This window comes from Squalius cephalus (genome assembly GCF_949319135.1).
Source record: "Squalius cephalus genome assembly, chromosome: 5".
NCBI lineage: Eukaryota > Metazoa > Chordata > Actinopteri > Cypriniformes > Leuciscidae > Squalius > Squalius cephalus.
The window spans coordinates 24,995,171-25,012,523 of NC_137126.1; the positions used below are offsets into that span (position 1 = coordinate 24,995,171).

Below are 17,353 nucleotides of genomic sequence, written 5' to 3' on the forward strand. Positions count from 1 at the left end.
AGGCAGCCAGTCAAGTCAACAGTGTGCGTGTGTGTGTGTGTTTCGCAAGCAGGGCGATGGCTATCAACCAAGTATATAATGTTCTACAGGAGAGCATGCTGTAACAGTTTAAACCGGTTAGGTTGTAGACGACAAACAACTCCACCTTTACCATATAAGTTAAAGGTGCTAAACGAATGGCGTGCATAACTAAAGACGAAAGGTAGGCTATGTAACCTTCACTTTCACTGCGTAATGCAGACATTCACAGTGACGTGGACAAAACTGTGATCGAAAAAAAAGAACATTGGCACACATAAAATACACGGGTGTTTATCTTGCTGCCCACAAAAAAAAAAAAAAAAAAAAAAACCAATCCCTTAAAAACGCGAATGAAGTCTGTTGATTACATACATTGGTAAATACATGAGCCAATGAGGCACAGACCGTCTCCTGATGTAAATGATCTGTTGTTTGCAGGGAGCGTGATGGTCTTGTGAAACACACCGGAGGTTGTCACTGCGGCGCGGTGCGTTTTGAGGTGTGGAGCGCTCCAGATTTACACGTGTTCACTTGCAAGTAAGAAACATCTTCAACCATTAGCACAGTCACAGTCACAGTACAATGATCTAAGCGTGTGCTCACGTGGTTGCCTTTTGAATAGTCATTCGCGATGCATTTAGCAGTTGAATACCTTGCGAAATGTCATCTGGGTCATTCCACGATTGGGATGTCTTTTGCTGAAAAGACTTAGTTCTGTCAGGTCTTTGTCTACAAAGATTCTAGAATCTATTTCACGTCGAACAAAAAAGACTTGACATTATGTCATGACGATGTCGTTATGAAATCAATTTTATCTATGGAATTGTATCCCTTCTGAGAGGGAAAGAATAATCAGAAAGAGCTTTATTGCCAAGTATGTTTGCACACACAAGGAATTTGTTGTGGTGACAGAAGAAGCTTCCAGTACACAGAGACAACAACAGTAAACAGGGCTCAACCAACCTGGGTGGGAACACAACTTGAAGTACTAGGCCTAAATAAATATTATGTCTAATAGGTTACTAGGAATAATACATAGGCATGTATTGTGTGAATATGGGTTGGTTCACTGGTTGAATGTACGGTTTAATGACAAATGTATTGGAAATAGTACATTGGTAACCACACATATCGGTTTACTTTAGATACATTGATTTGATCAAGTACACATTTGCTCCTGTCACATTTACAGAGACGTTGTCCCAGTATGTAGATGCTTTAAATCTAATGAAAATGCTTTTATTAAACCACTACTACTACTTATGTCTGTGAGTGTGTTGTTAATTTATTACTATGTACTATGAAATCCTCCCACAAATTTAACACGAGTAATTAAGAAATCTCTGTAGGAAATACTATATTAGAATACTCATATTAGAATATCATGTGCACTTTATACAATGTGTTTTAGTTGTATTCTTTGTTTTAACTTAAAAGAATAATTTGACATCTCAAAAACAATTGTGACAACCCCATCAACTCGCCAGCAAACTAATCCTTACCAATATATTTGAACAAACAAAACATATTTTGACAAACGGATGTATGAACAAATCATTGTATCTAAAACAATGTAAACTTCAAGAAACCAACGTATAGCCTACTTAAAAATATACTTGTGTATACCCATGTATAAATGGTCAAAGCAATATATACTTGAACAAACCAATACTTGATTAAACCAGTGTATACTTCATCAAACCAATGTATCTAAACCAGTGCATGCTTGATGAAACCAATGTATACTTGAAAAAAACAATATGTACTTAGAGTAAAGTGTATGTGTATTTGGCGTGCTGTCCGAGGGGAGGGCTCCAACCTCAGAATTTGGCCCGAACCCAGAGTACAACCCACATATCCCTGGCTGGGATAACCAGCCGAGAGTGAGGAGTCGGGGGGGTGGAGGGATGCAGAAAACTGTCGAGGAACATAGTTGAGTCTATATATATATATATATATATATAGGCCTCCTCTCATGCTGATTGAATAGATCATTTGAACGTGTTCCTCCCAAACTTTGTTAATAAAACATCATATACAAACCCATGCATCTAAACCAATACATTGACAAAGCTAATGTATGCTTGAACAAACCCATGTATACTTGATCAAACCAATAAACCATTATACTTGATTAAACCAATGTATACTTGATCAAACTGATGTATACTTCATCAAACCAATGTATACTTGATCAAACCAATATATACTTGTGCCAATGTATCTAAAACAATATATAGTTGAAGAAACCAATGTATGCTTGAACAATCACATGTATACTTGATCAAACCAATACTTGAGCCAACTGATGTATCTAAACTCATATGTACTTGAGGAAACCACTGTATAATTGAACAAACCGTTGCATAAAGAAACAAACCCATGTGTATTTGATCAAACTACTGTATCTAAACCTATATATATATATATATATATATATATATATATATATATATATATATATATATATATATATATATGTGGTTATACCAATGTATTATAAACCAAAGCGTTCATCATTAAACCATACGTTCAACCAGTGAACCAATCCACATTCACACAATACATGTATTATTTCCTAAATAATCATTTTATTTATTTTATGTGGTGTGCAGAGTGAGGCAAAGCCACTTTGGGCCCCTTAGTACCAACTGAGCATTGTTTAAATGCCACAGCTTACCTGAGTGAGGGGGCAATCATGGTAACTTGTCTGTATTCATGGTAAAACTGCTGAAATTGTGTATCTAAGATGTATTTATATCTGGTTGTCTAAAATGTCTTTATTTCATGGATATCGATGAATCGAGTTTTCAGATTGCCTAGGCAATTTTCTTTTTTATGTAGTAATAATCAGTGCTCTGCCATCTGTATTTGCTCAGTATAGTTTCAGTTGTACTAGCGTTGGGTTTGTTTACGGTCTGACAAATATGTGAAGGGGCCACATGCATTTTTCTAGCTGGGGATACTTTGCGTTACGTCATCATCGCACCCTTTCGTTAATTCAGACAATATTCGTCTCTTCAGTGCTTCGCTGGCACCGGCTCGAATGGAGGAATGGAAAGAGCCAATACAAAAATGCCTGTAATAAAAGTTGGTTCACAAGTTGGTGTCAGCTTTTCATTGTTAGTCATTGTATTCACATCACATGAGAGAGACTTTTCATGAGGTAACCCACCTCCTGATGGTTTTGATTGCTGTTGTGTTTTGATTGCTGTTGTGTCTCAGTTGCAGCATTTGCACAAAGAAACAGAATCGTCACTTCATTGTGCCAAAATCCCAGTTCACCTTGCTGCAGGTATGTGTTTTGAAGCATGTACACAGGATCTTTTTGAGCAGAATGCATATAAGGTTATAATGTTATAGTTAATTATATAATTATGTTTCATAGGGATCAGACAACATGACCACGTACACATTTAACACACACATGGCCAAGCACACATTCTGCAAAACGTGCGGTGTCCAGAGTTTCTACACTCCACGTTCCAACCCTGATGGATTTGGTGAGTTTAATACAAGGTGGACCATTATTGGGATGTTTTTTTTTTTTTACAGACAATTTTTACCGCATTTTATAGACAAACCGCACTTTATCTTGCTTTGTTTTGAACTATGGAGCATTTCCTTTTTTATGTGAAGAAAAAGTTCTCTTATTTGGGTGTATTTTCACATGTATTTTGCCATGACTTTACAGGTGTGGCACCTCATTGTTTGGACACTGGAACAGTGAGAAGTGTGACTGTGGAGGATTTCTGTGGGCAAAACTGGGAGGAAAGTATGCAGAAGCATCATACTATTAGAAGTATGTCAAAACCAACAACGGACACATAATTGACGGTTTTCTATGGCCTTTTGAATAGTTTGACTTTCAGACTGCAGCTTCAGCCAGATGATTTAAGATGCTGTTTACACGACACTATTTTAAACTAAAAATGGAAAAAAAATTATGCGTTTTGGCAGTTCATTTACACGACAATGGCGCTTTGGGGGTCTGAAGACGCAAACTTTTGAAACGGGTTTCAAAGTGGAAGTTTTTGAAACTTTGGTGTCATGCGTATTGTGTTCGGTCTCAAACAACAAAATAACATCAACTACTGGCCTGGCAAGCATAATACAGCGCTTTTAGTCATCATCGTTTTGACAACGTTGTTGTCTGCACTTGAAACTACAGGGGAAAAAAACATCAGTTAATAATATATTGTTGTCGTGTAAACGTAACCTTAGATTGTACTCTCCTGGTTCTTAAGACATTTTTATCAGTGTAATTGTTGACAAAATTCACCTTAACAGACACAAATTTACAAAAATATTTCTCTTATGAAAAAAAATGGACCAAAAATATTGTATAATATGAAATATTAAATGACATACGGTCTAGACCTCCCCCTATATCAGGGGTGCCCAACCCTGCTCCTGCTGATCGACTGTCCTGCACAGTTCATCTCCAACCCTAATCAAACACACCTGAAGCAACCAATTAACGTCTTCAGGATCACTTGAAAATTAAAAGCAGGTGTGTTTGATTAGAGTTGGAGATGAACTGTGCAGGACAGTCGATCGGCAGGAGCAGGATTGGGCACCCCTGCCCTATATCCTAGAGCTAATTTCTAGGGATTTTATGATGATGAAGGGACGATCTCTTTGGTATTTTTTATTAAGAAATGCATCAACAGGAAAAACATTATGGTAAATGGAATGGAAATCATACTCGTAAAATGGAAATCATACTCTAATAGATATTTAGGACATCAAATGAGGATTGATATTTGTATTGTCTTCCAACTTTGTATTGAGGATGTTATGTCATGTATAAGGAAAACCACTAAAACCATTTATTTTCAAAAAGAAAAAAAGTTCATGGTGTTTTTTCTCACTTTATCAAATTTATTTTAAACAGTTGTTGCATTACTCCACATTGTTATATATATTCATAACTCAAGTCAAAACAGAGAACATCATAAACTTCCTAGAATTAAAGATTTGCTCGGAAAGAATTCAGAAGTACATGCCAGTTTTGAAACCATACTGAATCACAAAATTTGGTACAGTATTTGTTGATCCGTTTGGAACAGTGCTTTAACTTAAGTCAAATAAACGCAGTAAACGCAAATGTAAACAATATACAGAATCAAATTTAGTTTTCTCCATTCCCTGCACATACAAAGGCACAATCTGTTCTTTGGATTGAGCTACTCTATTAAAGTGCTTATCTAGGCTAAACCTTCCCAGAAAACTGGCTTTCAGAATATTGACTGGTTTGGGGTACAGTGTGTATAGGTCCATTATACCAGCATTTCTCCATCAGTGTCTGCAGGTTGAATATGTTCGCTGAACCTTTTTTAATATGCTGTCACTATATAGTATTTTAATGACAGCATATTTGGAATGGGGTTATTTAAAGAAATAAGAAACATGAAGTTAACCTTTACATAAAAAATGCAGTGCATAACTTTTAGTCCTACATGGACAGGAACAGTGTCCAAGACAATCTAATCTAATAAATTTTCACATTCTTTGTTTCCACAACGATGGCCTGGAACGTGTTTATGAACATGTAGCGTGAGAACAGTATGTAGAGCCGGCGGAACCACAGCAGCTGAGAGCGATGACAGAGCATGGCTTTCTGAGGAACGAAGAGGAGAGAGAAGTGAACAGACAGCAACACAGAGCAATTACTTAAATTTGCTGGGTTACTGTGCACTAATTTACTTTTTTTTTTTATAGCCCTTATAATAAATCAGGTAGATGACCTGACCAAAGATCACAAACTGACACACGAGGGCTTAACATGCTACTGTAAGGAGCCAGACTGGTAGAGGCAGTTCAGACAGAGAAACTGCATCATTCAGAGACCTCTCGGCAGGCTTAGTTAATGCTTACAGTAAAGGTTCAAAGTACTAATGTGTTAATCAGCAACAAGGAGCTTTTTACAGCTATGAATGTTCTGTATTCATGGTCTGCTATTCAGTCTTCAGTCTGGGAATACAGTGCTTAGCATAAGTGAACACACCCATGCTAAAGTTGACTAAAAAGAGGAATAAAAATCATCTTTTGAAAATTGATCTTAATGTCTTTAAGGACACCAGTTTTCTTTGTGAATGAATAATGTATTGTAAATAATGTTCTTCCTTAAAATACAGGATGCATAAGTCAGGACACCAATGTAACAGGACACCAGGAAACCATCATCACATACCCTTCACCATACCTAGAGATTGGCATGATTTTATTTCAGTTAGCCTAATAGCTAGTTTGATTTGCAGTGAGAGATGATCTTATGGAAGGAACCCCATGCCAATCTCTAGGTATGGTGAAGGCTATGTGATGATGTGGGGCTATTTTAATTCCAAAGGCCAAGGGAACTTTATCAGGATGCATAGTATCCTGGATCCATGAAATAATTAAATAACTGGCCTTTAAAAATAATGGGAATTTAACATAGGGGTGTCCTGACGACTTATGCACCCTATATTTTAAGGAAGAACATTTATTGATTTACGATACATTATTCATTCACAAAGAAAACTGGTGTCCTTAAAGGTTGGAGTTTTCCTCATTTTTTATTCCTCTTTTTAGTCAACTTTAGCATGGGTGTGTGAAGACAGCTGTACTGTAGAAGCTGAGAAACACGTGAGACACTCGTAACGTTTCATCGGGTCTAATCAGAGCTTAAGCTTTTTGTTTAAACAGTGACTCGTGACACACCTTGGCACGTTTATACTCCTCCTGTCCAATGAGACAGCAGAAATCAGAGGGGAGGAGCCAGCTGACCGGCAGCTCTAAGACTGATAGATACTTTCTGAGGATGCTGATGGAGTGAAGAGAGAAGATCTGACAACCTGTAGGAACAGATGGATTAAAAAAAAGTTAAGCTTAGTACTGGGTTTCCACACCTTTTGGACTTTTCTAAAGCTTTTACAGTTGATTATTATTATAGGAAGAGGATTTAATCAATCATTTCATAGAGATTGTAGTCACAATAAGCTGTTTCAATGGTGTTGTCTACATGCTACTAAATATTTTTTATCAAATACAACTGAATACATATACTGTAATAGACTAAGTGAAAAAAGAGGTGTAAAAACCTGCACCAGTTTGTTTCTTAAAAAAAAAATATATATATATATATTTGGTAAGGACTCACCTATAAACAATACTGTTCAAAAGTTTGAGGTCAGTAAAATCTTGTTTTATGAAGAAATTAATACTTTTATTCACAAAGGATCCATTAAATGGATGATTTAAATGTTACACATTTCTATTTCTAAAACTGCTGCTCTTTTGAACTTTCTAGAATCTAGATTTTTTTTTAAAAGCAGCACGACTGTTTAAACATTGATAATAATAAGACATGTTTCTTAAACAGCAAATCAGCATATTAGAATGATTTCTGAAGGATCATGTGACACCGAAGACTGAAAATTCAGATTTGCCATCACAGGAATAAATTACATTTTAAAATATATTAAAATAGAACACAGATATTTAAAATTACTCTTACAGTCTTACTGAATTTTGATCAAATAACCCTTTGAACATAAGATCATTTTAAAAAATCGTACATACCCTAAACTTTTGAATGGTAGTGCATAAAGGGCATGAACAAGCTTCTTGATGCGGTCACAGATAAACCTCCTAGTACTGAGAGTTAATGACAGGGTTATCAGAAAGAAGATCTGTCTGATTAAAGAAACACTGGGGCCTAGAGGTTCACTGAGGATCTGTGATGTAAAATACGATTTATCCAGAAACAGATGGGAAACACCGGATTAACAGGACTAACCTGTCCTCAAGTATGAGTGGACATACACTGAGAAATTTAAGTTAAATATAATAAAGCACATGTGTCAGTTTATAAAAAATAAATAAAAAATCATATAGCCACTGATATGTAACCCTTTGAAAATATTTTAATCACTAGCCTACTGAAACCAGAAGACATCTTCGTGTGACAGCATATCGACCCCTAGTGGTCTGAGTCGTGAACTGACCAGTTCATTTGCACCAATTTTGCACTAATCAATCAGATGTCTTTTCTCCCGATTGTTCTGTTCTTTCTGACACAATGTAGACACAGCAGAACAATGATCTCAGCAATTTCTCCGCTTGGGTGTAAGAAAGGGTTGGTCTAGCTCAGTGGTGCTCCTGGGAAACTGTTTATGTAAGTATACTGGAAATGTTTTCCAGAGTGCACTTAATACAGTGTACCAGTAGGTGGCGTACTTTGCCTAGAAAACATTCACAGCACTACCAACAAGGGCAAGATTTAAACTGTCAAGTCTTACTCTACAAAATGATGAATAATATTTCAAATAATATTATGCTAAATATATTTTTGAACGTAATGTAATAAGACGTACCTTCAGGTAGTCGTCCAGCAGAAGCCAGATGACTGTTGCCAAAGACATGAAAGAGAAAAAATATGATTAATGTAACACACCAAACTCAAACGCACATACACTCCAAAAACATTCTTAATGAGCATTTTTGTTTCCTTAAAACTTAAATTAACCTGATAAGCAGACTTGCTTAATTTTGAAACTTAAATGTCTTTCTCTTTAAGCATTTTATTTTGTTCTCTGGGGTCCTGTAGTTAATTTGCAAATCAGTTTCTTCTTATTTATTTTTAAATAATTTTTATTTAGTGTATCCAGGTAACAATTAAACAAAAAAATTAGATATAACAATAGCAAGAGGATATAACGAAATTAAGAACTGCAGATTTACTGTAGTACTTTTGACAATAAATATTATTCCAAAACTAAATGAAAATAATTTGCTAATCACTGTGTGCTTCCTAGCACCACTTCAGTTTGAAACTTCCTAAATTAACTAGAATAAATGTATTTTCTCATAATTTTTGTTTGTTCTGCCATTACAAATGCACTCTTCACTCAGCACACCTATATTGTATATCACATATTCTATATACGTGTAACTTGGCCAATAAACCAATATACTAATACTGATGATAACTCTGATTTATTTGTCTGCAGTCTTCGGAAGTGCCTCTCTCTTTCTCTTCTATTACACTGTGTGTGTGTGTTTGTCTTAAGGACACACACACTTCCTGAGGTCTGGGTTTTTCTCAGATTAGAGTGAGCTCTAAATCCATATGCAGTTCTTGGAACTGCCTGTCATGGCCTGGCTCTCCCAGTCACAGCACCTGTGTTGGCCCCGGAGCTCAGCCCACAACGACCAAGTCCCAGCGCCAACTTCACCACTGCTTCTTCCTCCCTCTCTCTCTCAGGCACAAACACTTGTCTGGTTCACTATCTTTGTGGGGACTCTCCATAGATGTAATGATTTTTATACTGTACAAACTGTATATTCTATTCCCTTACACAAACCCTATCCCTAAACCCACCCATCACACAAAACTTTCTGCATTTTTACATTTTCAAAAAAAATTATTCTGTATGATTTATAAGCTTGTTTCCTCACTGACACGAGTCCCCACAAGTCTGTGTGCATTCAGGGTGAAGTCCCCACCGGGATTGAAAAACATGTACACACACACAAAATAAATTCATCTACAACAGCACAGAAGAGACAGATGTCCGAGAAGATTGGCTCTGTTTCTTATAACCAAACATTGCTCAATACCTAAATGCGGTTTGTTCTGACTGTTTTACTGCGAGCCTTCATGTAAGTCATTGCAGGATTAGGATTCATACAGTATTTAAGGTATCAGGCAAAGTCCTGCAGTGCATTGTTGTAGCTTGAACAACAAGCTGTCTGATCTGAGACAGAGGATCTGTTTTTTCGTACTTTCTGAACTGATTCAGTATTTTGCTGCTCTGCTGGAATGTGTGTAATGTGAGCTTTTATTTGTGTAGTGATGGTATGATAGTCAGTTATGCATATTTCTTATGCATATGTTGTGATTATTTGATGATTATTTTAATTCCTTTTCTATGTAAAGCGCTTTGAATTACCACTGCTGTGTATGAAATGTGCTATATAAATAAACTTGCCTTGCCTAGATACAGTTGAGTAAATATTATACAGTAATACAACATTGTGAAATATTATTACAATAAAAAATATATATATATTTCAATATATTTTAAAATGTCATTTAATTCTTGTGTTGGCAAAGCTGAATTTTCAGCATCATTACTCTAGTCTTCAGTGTCACATATTCCTTCGATTTGGTGCTCAAGAAATATTTCTTATTATCATCAGTGCTGAAAACAGTTTTGTGCGAAATCATGATAACATTATTTTCAGGATTCTTTTAATAGATAGTTCAAAAGAACAGAATTTATTTGAAATCGAAATCCTTTGTAACATTATAAAAGTGTTTACTGTCACTTTTGATCAATTTAATTAATCCTTTCTGAATAAATGTATTCATTTCTTTCTTTTTTGTTAATCTTACTTACCCCCACAAGTAAAATATGAAATAACTGTAAATATAAAATCAGAGAAATTCTAAAAATGTTAAGATCCCTTTTATTTTGTCTGTTTGACTTTGCATTAAACTGCACTGTACTGCATTGCGCCAAATCAGAGAGAAGTGTATGTCACAGAGTCATTAAATATCTTCACACCACTTTACTGCAAGGCCAGTGTACATTTCTGGCTGGTCCTGGCTGGTTTATCTGGATTGGTTATAGTCTAGGTTGTGGGTTAACACAGCCAAACTGTTCACATGCAAAATCTAGATGGTAAAGCTGGCTAACTAAAGACATCTTGCTGATTAAGCTAGCTAAGATACAGGTCTGTTCAGCAGGGTATGCGGGCAATATCAAATCTACTGTAAACAGTGCATCAATTTAGCAAGAATGAAGCTCTTTCCTAATTCATCTGGACCCACTAGGAATAATTCAGGTAATGTTAAATAAGCAACATTAGGCTGTTTCCTTTTCGTAATTATAACAAGAAACATCAAACAGCTGGCCTGACTTCAGAAAGTCTCTATTCTTGGCTAAGCTATTGTTACAGTTGCTTTAAAAAAAAGTCATCATTTTTTTAGAAATGAACTACAATGTACAACTATTTATTTTTTAACTTATACAAATCTACTTTGAGTAACCACTAACATCCTGTTGTTGTGGAGTTAAATATTGCATTATGAAATCAGCACAAAGGTACCTGAGGGTCTTGTAGATGGCAATATGATTGGCATGTCCACTCACACCTCTGCCATCAAATGTCAGCACCTGCAGAAACACACCATAAATCAGAGAATGATAAATGCACTGTTATGCACACCACATTATATATTATTGTTATATTATACATATAATGATATAAAAATTACAGCCATTATGCATAAGCTTGAATTCACATTAAATACAGTAGCCTACATGTATTTTAAATTAAAATAAAACTTTACAATACAAAATGTTTACATTTATTGTAGACTAAGGTACCGTGAACTAACAATGAACATTACTTTAACCTACAGTATTTTTTAAAGATTTTTTCAGATTTATAATGTTACAAAAGATTTCTATTTCAAATAAATGCTGTTCTTTTGAACTTTCTACTCATCAAAGAATTACTCAAAAATATTTAGCAACTGTTTTCAACATTGATAATAAATGTTTCTTGAGCAGAAAATCAGCAAATCAGAATGATTTCTGAAGGATCATGTGACACTGAAGACTGGAGTAATGATGCTGACAATTTAGCTTTGCCATCACTGGAATAAACTGCATTTTAAAATGTATTCAAATAGGAAACACTTATTTTAAATTTCACATTATTGCTGTTTTCACTATATTTTTGCTCAAATAAATGCAGCCTTGGTGAGCATAGGAGACTTCTAATACAGTTTTAATATTTTAAGATCAGTAATAACATTTTCCATCTGCATTCTTTCTTCTCACTGAAGAACAGGGTGAAAAGGTGAACACAAGGTGATAAAAAAAGCAAAAGCAAAAGAAAAGAACTTGAAAATAAGATGAAACACAAGCCAAAGAAAAGCAGTAATTTGAAGACTCAGCAGTGGACTTGGGAGTGGGAGTTGTTGCCAGAACTGTGTGGAAAGGCTTCTATCTGTGCATCGTCTGCTGTGTCACCAGGCGAGGGATTCTGTCTTTGGTAATGGGTGCTTTCCAAGCGGCCGCTGCACATAGCTCAAGCTCCAAGGGTGGAGGAATATATGGTTGACAAAATAATAGATTGAGGCAGGTATGTAGAATGTTGCCAAACACAATGAGGCGAGTGAGTCAGCTTTCAGAAGAGACTATCGGCATGAGTGAGACAGAGAAACTCTAAATGCTGTGAACAGCAGAGAGGACAGAATAAATATGTTTATACATGCATGGTTATAGTCCAGCTACAATTTTTCTAATTGTCTATCTGCCCACAGTGTGCAACACATGTAAAATTTTATTTTCTAAGTATTAAAAACCTGTCGCACGTCATCTATGTCTTTCAAAGCATGTGCACAACAGTAAGAGTAAGGGCCAATAGCAGTCTCATTAATATGTGTACATGCTGGATTATCTAGGTCTGTTAGTAACTTCACATAAACAAAAATCGGACTGGTATGGTTTCAACTTGATGAAAGAATTTACACAACCTTAAAAAAAAAAAAGAGAAATTATTGCTTTAGTCCGACTGAAATTGAACTTTAACATACTGATATTTGCCCGCAAGAAGAACAAAACATAACCATGTTTACATACTGTACACACATATTATGTAAAGCATAAGGATCCTGGTACGACCAGCAGTAATGCACATCTGATTAAACCAGATGAGTCTATTTGTGTAATAGTGCCCTACCCACAATCCTCTGCTCCTTGTGAGAGAGCGGTAAAGAGCACAAGATGGCCACCACTCTTTTCCCACACGTTTGAAAGCCAAAATCAAATTGGAGTGTAATGTTATAGTTCAACATCAGTATTTCCATCCCCACAGCCTCTTCGACTTAAATCAAACATGAAATTAAGGGTGCAGCGGAACCGTGTGCTGATCCACTGGATTCAGCAGCCTGTATTAGTGAGTGAGTGTGCGGTTTAAAGTCCGACTGGACTGTTGCTGCAGTTGGCAGTCTGGTAGGAAGGATACCGGCTGCTCTTTGCATGTACACTTATGGATGTAAGGCGATGGAGGTAAACCAAGTCATGTTGCAAGGACATTGCTTTGTTTTCTGGCTTGTTTATGCAAGTCCTCCGTGCTTGGCTTTCTTTGGGAATTTCATGGCATGCGGGCTGAGAAAGAGGGAGAGTGAGGGACAAAAAAAACATTAAACAGTACACGTGAGAAAAAGAGAGGAGGAAAAAGAGGGAAAAATCTTTGTTCTAATCTTGATTTCAATTTTTTTAGGAGATCTTTTCTGGAAGTCCTTAGAGCAGGCTGATAGCTATCTGCGTTGGCTTGCCAGCAGTGACCCTGGGGAACCACGTGTCTGCTTCAGTGGTATTATAGGATATTACAGCACGTGTAATTAGGGCTAAATACAGGGGGGCAATGAAAAGCTTGTCTGAGTGAATTAATCTAGTTGATATGGTCTTAGACTCAAAGCAACCTCATGATTTAGACTTAAGCTATCAGATAAGCACAGTAAAATGTCCATTTAGATGGACTATTATTGAGACCTGACTGTCACATGACCATTTAAAGCCTCCATCCAGTCTAGGACCAGTGTTTTATGATGAAGTAATTATTTATTATTTCAACACTATTATATGGAGAGGTCTACATACTGTATATGACAGATTCTGTCAGAGCCAGTGGAATGCTAATTTCTCATCTCTCTTGCTGATTATTGTATGTTTATTTATCATATATTTATCTTTTGGTTTGTCCAAAAGTTCATCTGCAACCTTGTGTTCCCTTATCATCAGCCTCTTTTGTGTCTATCCAAGTGCCGGTTCGTTCTCAATACATTATTAATAATGTCTGAAACAAACATTTTAGATAGATATCCTTTGGGAACATTCTGCAAAAAAGCACACACTTGTTTCTTCTTTTTTGGGAACTTTTTTAGTGCACTCAACTCTTTCATAAATTTAAAAGGCCTATCACTGGTCTCAACTTCACGACTGTACCGCTGTCATGTCAGACTGCTCCGAGAGCTCTCCCAACCTGCCGATGTGTTCTAGAGGAATTTCTGTAGGTTTAGGTCATGCAAATAAACTCCAGTCTTCTGGATGAGGTGGACCTGGATGTATGGAAGTTTCCTACCAGACTGATGCCGTAGTTTTGGGTGTGTTTGAGGATCAGAGAGGAGACCAGTGCAGTGCTCCACTGGACCGCAGGGTCATCTGGAAGCTCTCTGCGTGAACAAGAGGAGAGAAGGAGAAAAGCATAAGTGTCATATGGAGATTTCACACATTTTTAAAATGAGACATAGTATGTAGGCAACTAGATTTTACAATTTTGAGTGTAAAATGGCTTTCAGAGTGAAATGTTCAGAGTGGTTCAAAGTGAGTTGATATATGGTTGAAAGGAGTGGAATGATGGAAGCCCATTAGTGCCACAAAATAAAAAAATAATTCTGCGATAAAGTAAGAAATAAAAATAAAGTCAGAGATATAAAGTCGCAATGCATCAAAATAAAGTCAAATTGGGACAAAGTCATAATTACCTTTGTATTTTTTTTCTCAGAAACAGGCTTTCATAGGTCCTTCTATCAATGTGTTTTTTATCGTCTGGGAGAAAACTTTATGTTAGAGTGATTAGATAAGTAATTAAACACCTCTCTCCAATATGCCACATCATTATAAGGGTATCATCCATACTTATAAATATGCCGTCTGTGGCACAGATGGTGCAGGACAAATTACACACCAAAGTTTAAGTGTGAGCAATGGTAATAGTGACTCTTGATTTTAGCAAGCACAACTAATGAGTGGCATTATATTCAATACTAAAGACACAAATGATGGAAGAGGTTTGTATATACTGTACTGTCCATGTTCTTTTTGTAAGTTTGATTTAGACTGAGCAAAAAGCCTCTATGTGCCAACATACACACAGCTGCAACAAAACAGCGAGGTCCTGGAAGGGCAGGTTTTGGCCCGGGGGCTACAGTGGCGAGCGAGAGTCTCTCTATCTGATTTACTGCCACAGTCTCACTACCGCTCAGCTTGAATGCATCCCACAGTCCTCTCTGAAGTCTGGGATCAAAGGTCACCCGGGCTTTTCCCTCTCATTCATCTGTAACTACAACTCAGGGAAAACAAGGGCCATGCATTAATCTCTCTCTTTTTGTTCTCTTTCTCTCACACACAACTTTCACTTGAACACCCCACATAGCTGCTGTGTAATGTATTGGGGTCAGAAGAAGCTCTGCCCACTGCGTACAATCACTTAAATGCATGTTGTTTTGTTTTCTTGCTGTTTTACTCCTAGACACCTTTATCAAACATCAAATATTAGAACAGCAAAAAGAAAGATAAAGAACAGTTGAGCAAGCAAGAGTGTAGGGATCTGGATTAAGAGACAGAAGCTCCAAAACATAGCGAGCTGCCTACCTAGACATTATTTTAAGTCATCGTAGGTGTGCTTGAGATGTGAAGGTTGTTCCAAAAGGTCTGTCTAAGACAACTTTTTTTGTGTGCAAAATTCTAAGGCAGCATTAGATATAGAGACGGGAAATGTCAATCCAATAATGCAGTGCATTAGATGGTATATGATTTAGGAGAAAAGTGGCAATAAAAGTAGTTACTTATTATAAATATAAGATAAGACTTTTAAAACATAGCCAGAGAAACATTTTCAGAGCTGAAAAAGTTTATAATTGAATTCTGGCAGGCAGGAAGGCAAACAAATTCACTGGAGGACTCTGTATCTACAATGATTCAATGGCCAGATTTTGGATATGGCAGGGCATAGTGGACTGTGATTGGCTGAGAGGGCCGGGTTGGCAGCGCGTACAAGTTGGCACTGAATGTGTTAAAGACAGCCGGTAGCAAAATCCCAGCTCAAGGTCAGGGGGTAAGACGAGAAGGGGGGGGGGGGGGGGGGGGTGAAAGTCAGAGTGAGAGAGAGAGAACAGATAAAGAGAGAGAGAAACAGAGCCAGTTGAATTGAGGCAACCTCCCTCTCTTGACAATGGGGCTCGACAGTTGTTTCTGTTCTTTTGTGATGGATCTGCACACAAATCAAATGCTGGTCAGGGTCACAAGGTCAGCTCTGAAGGATACCCTATCAGAGGCGGGGTGGGTGCGAGGTGATATGCTAGAAAATGGGGTGACTTAGAAATTGGGCAGTAGCAGTTAGGATAAGACAAAAGAGAGCACAGACAGATCTAATGTACAAAGACTCATACGATAATGTAAGAGATGGGACTTGACTTGAAAAAGAGGTATGAATGCCGTCAAGACATCTTTCTACCTACTTATCACAAAAAATAAAACCATTGATTTTATCCAAATATTATGAATTTGATGTATTATGATTTATTCTGCAGCACAGCTGAAGCAAAAGTATAATTATTAGCTTGTAAGGCAGCTTGATATTAGCGTGATATTCATCAAACAAATAAACAGTATAAATAATGATTTTTCGAAATTTGTATATAAAAACATTAGTAAAACGTACTCCAGAAAATTTTTACAGAAAAATACTATTTCAGTTTTTCAATATCAAAAATTCATGTTTAATCAATGTGTTACTTGTGGTTTCTTTGAAACTGTTTGTGAAATTTGTGTCTACACCAATTTTTCAGTGCACTAAACCTCTTAATACAATTTTTGTTTGACCAAAATAAAGGATATTTCCATCTTTGATTTTGCTTTCTATTTTTTTCTTTTTACATTTAATGAAATCTAAACATTTAGTTAAAGCTTAGAACTTTGAATAAATTTTAGTTTAGAAACCCCCATTGGCATTGACTTACATTTTATTAGAATGTTGCAAAAAAACGTTTGGACTGCACAAGTCACTTGGACAACAAAAATATTACATCACTGTCAATGATGCCAAACTGCTTTGGCTCTTACATGTCTGCTTTTAAAACAAAGCTATCGCATTTGACCTCAAAAGACAGAGAATATGGCACATGGGCCACTTTTACGATACTTTTATGGTGTTTTGGCATTTTGGAGCTTGACAACCTCGCCCCCTTTCACTTTTTTTATTATGTAAAGCCAGGATACTCTTCAAAACTTCACATTCAACGTCCAAAGGACAAAAAATAATGCGGCTTCAGTATGGCATGAGGATGAGTAAATTATGACAGAATTGTGGGTGAACTGTTGCTTTAATAATTGTAGCACATACACAAACATTCTTTCCAAAGTCAACAACAACTTGAGTGTTCAGGCTTTTTCGAGGCATTTTACTACACTGCCCTTTTAAGGGAAGAAACTTTCAAAGCTTACACCTAATCTTCTAGAACCAAGAACAAGGAACAGAAAGAGAG

General features: G+C 36.6%; 2 protein-coding genes across 3 annotated transcripts in view; one reads left to right on the top strand and one right to left on the bottom strand.

Moving 5' to 3' along the window:
• Positions 1-5,660, top strand: cenpv (centromere protein V). 2 transcript variants are annotated; one of them, XM_079871478.1, is made up of 6 exons: positions 38-202; positions 460-558; positions 3,247-3,316; positions 3,410-3,524; positions 3,716-3,823; positions 5,580-5,660. In XM_079871478.1, the coding sequence occupies exons 1-6, from the start codon at positions 177-179 to the stop codon at positions 5,582-5,584; spliced, it is 423 nt and encodes a 140-aa protein (XP_079727604.1). In that variant the 5' UTR covers positions 38-176; the 3' UTR covers positions 5,585-5,660. The 2 variants fall into 2 exon arrangements, with proteins under 2 accessions (XP_079727603.1, XP_079727604.1); XM_079871477.1 differs by lacking the exon at positions 5,580-5,660 and having other exon boundaries at positions 1-202; positions 3,716-4,186.
• pigl (phosphatidylinositol glycan anchor biosynthesis, class L) overlaps positions 4,678-17,353 on the bottom strand; it is a gene marked incomplete at its 5' end in the record, with an annotated part of 23,578 nt that continues 10,902 nt past the window's right edge. Inside the window, 5 exon segments of the mRNA XM_079871476.1 lie at positions 4,678-5,644; positions 6,727-6,860; positions 8,382-8,413; positions 11,122-11,189; positions 14,170-14,260. Coding sequence (XP_079727602.1) covers positions 5,516-5,644; positions 6,727-6,860; positions 8,382-8,413; positions 11,122-11,189; positions 14,170-14,260 — 454 coding nt within the window. The 3' untranslated portion in view covers positions 4,678-5,515.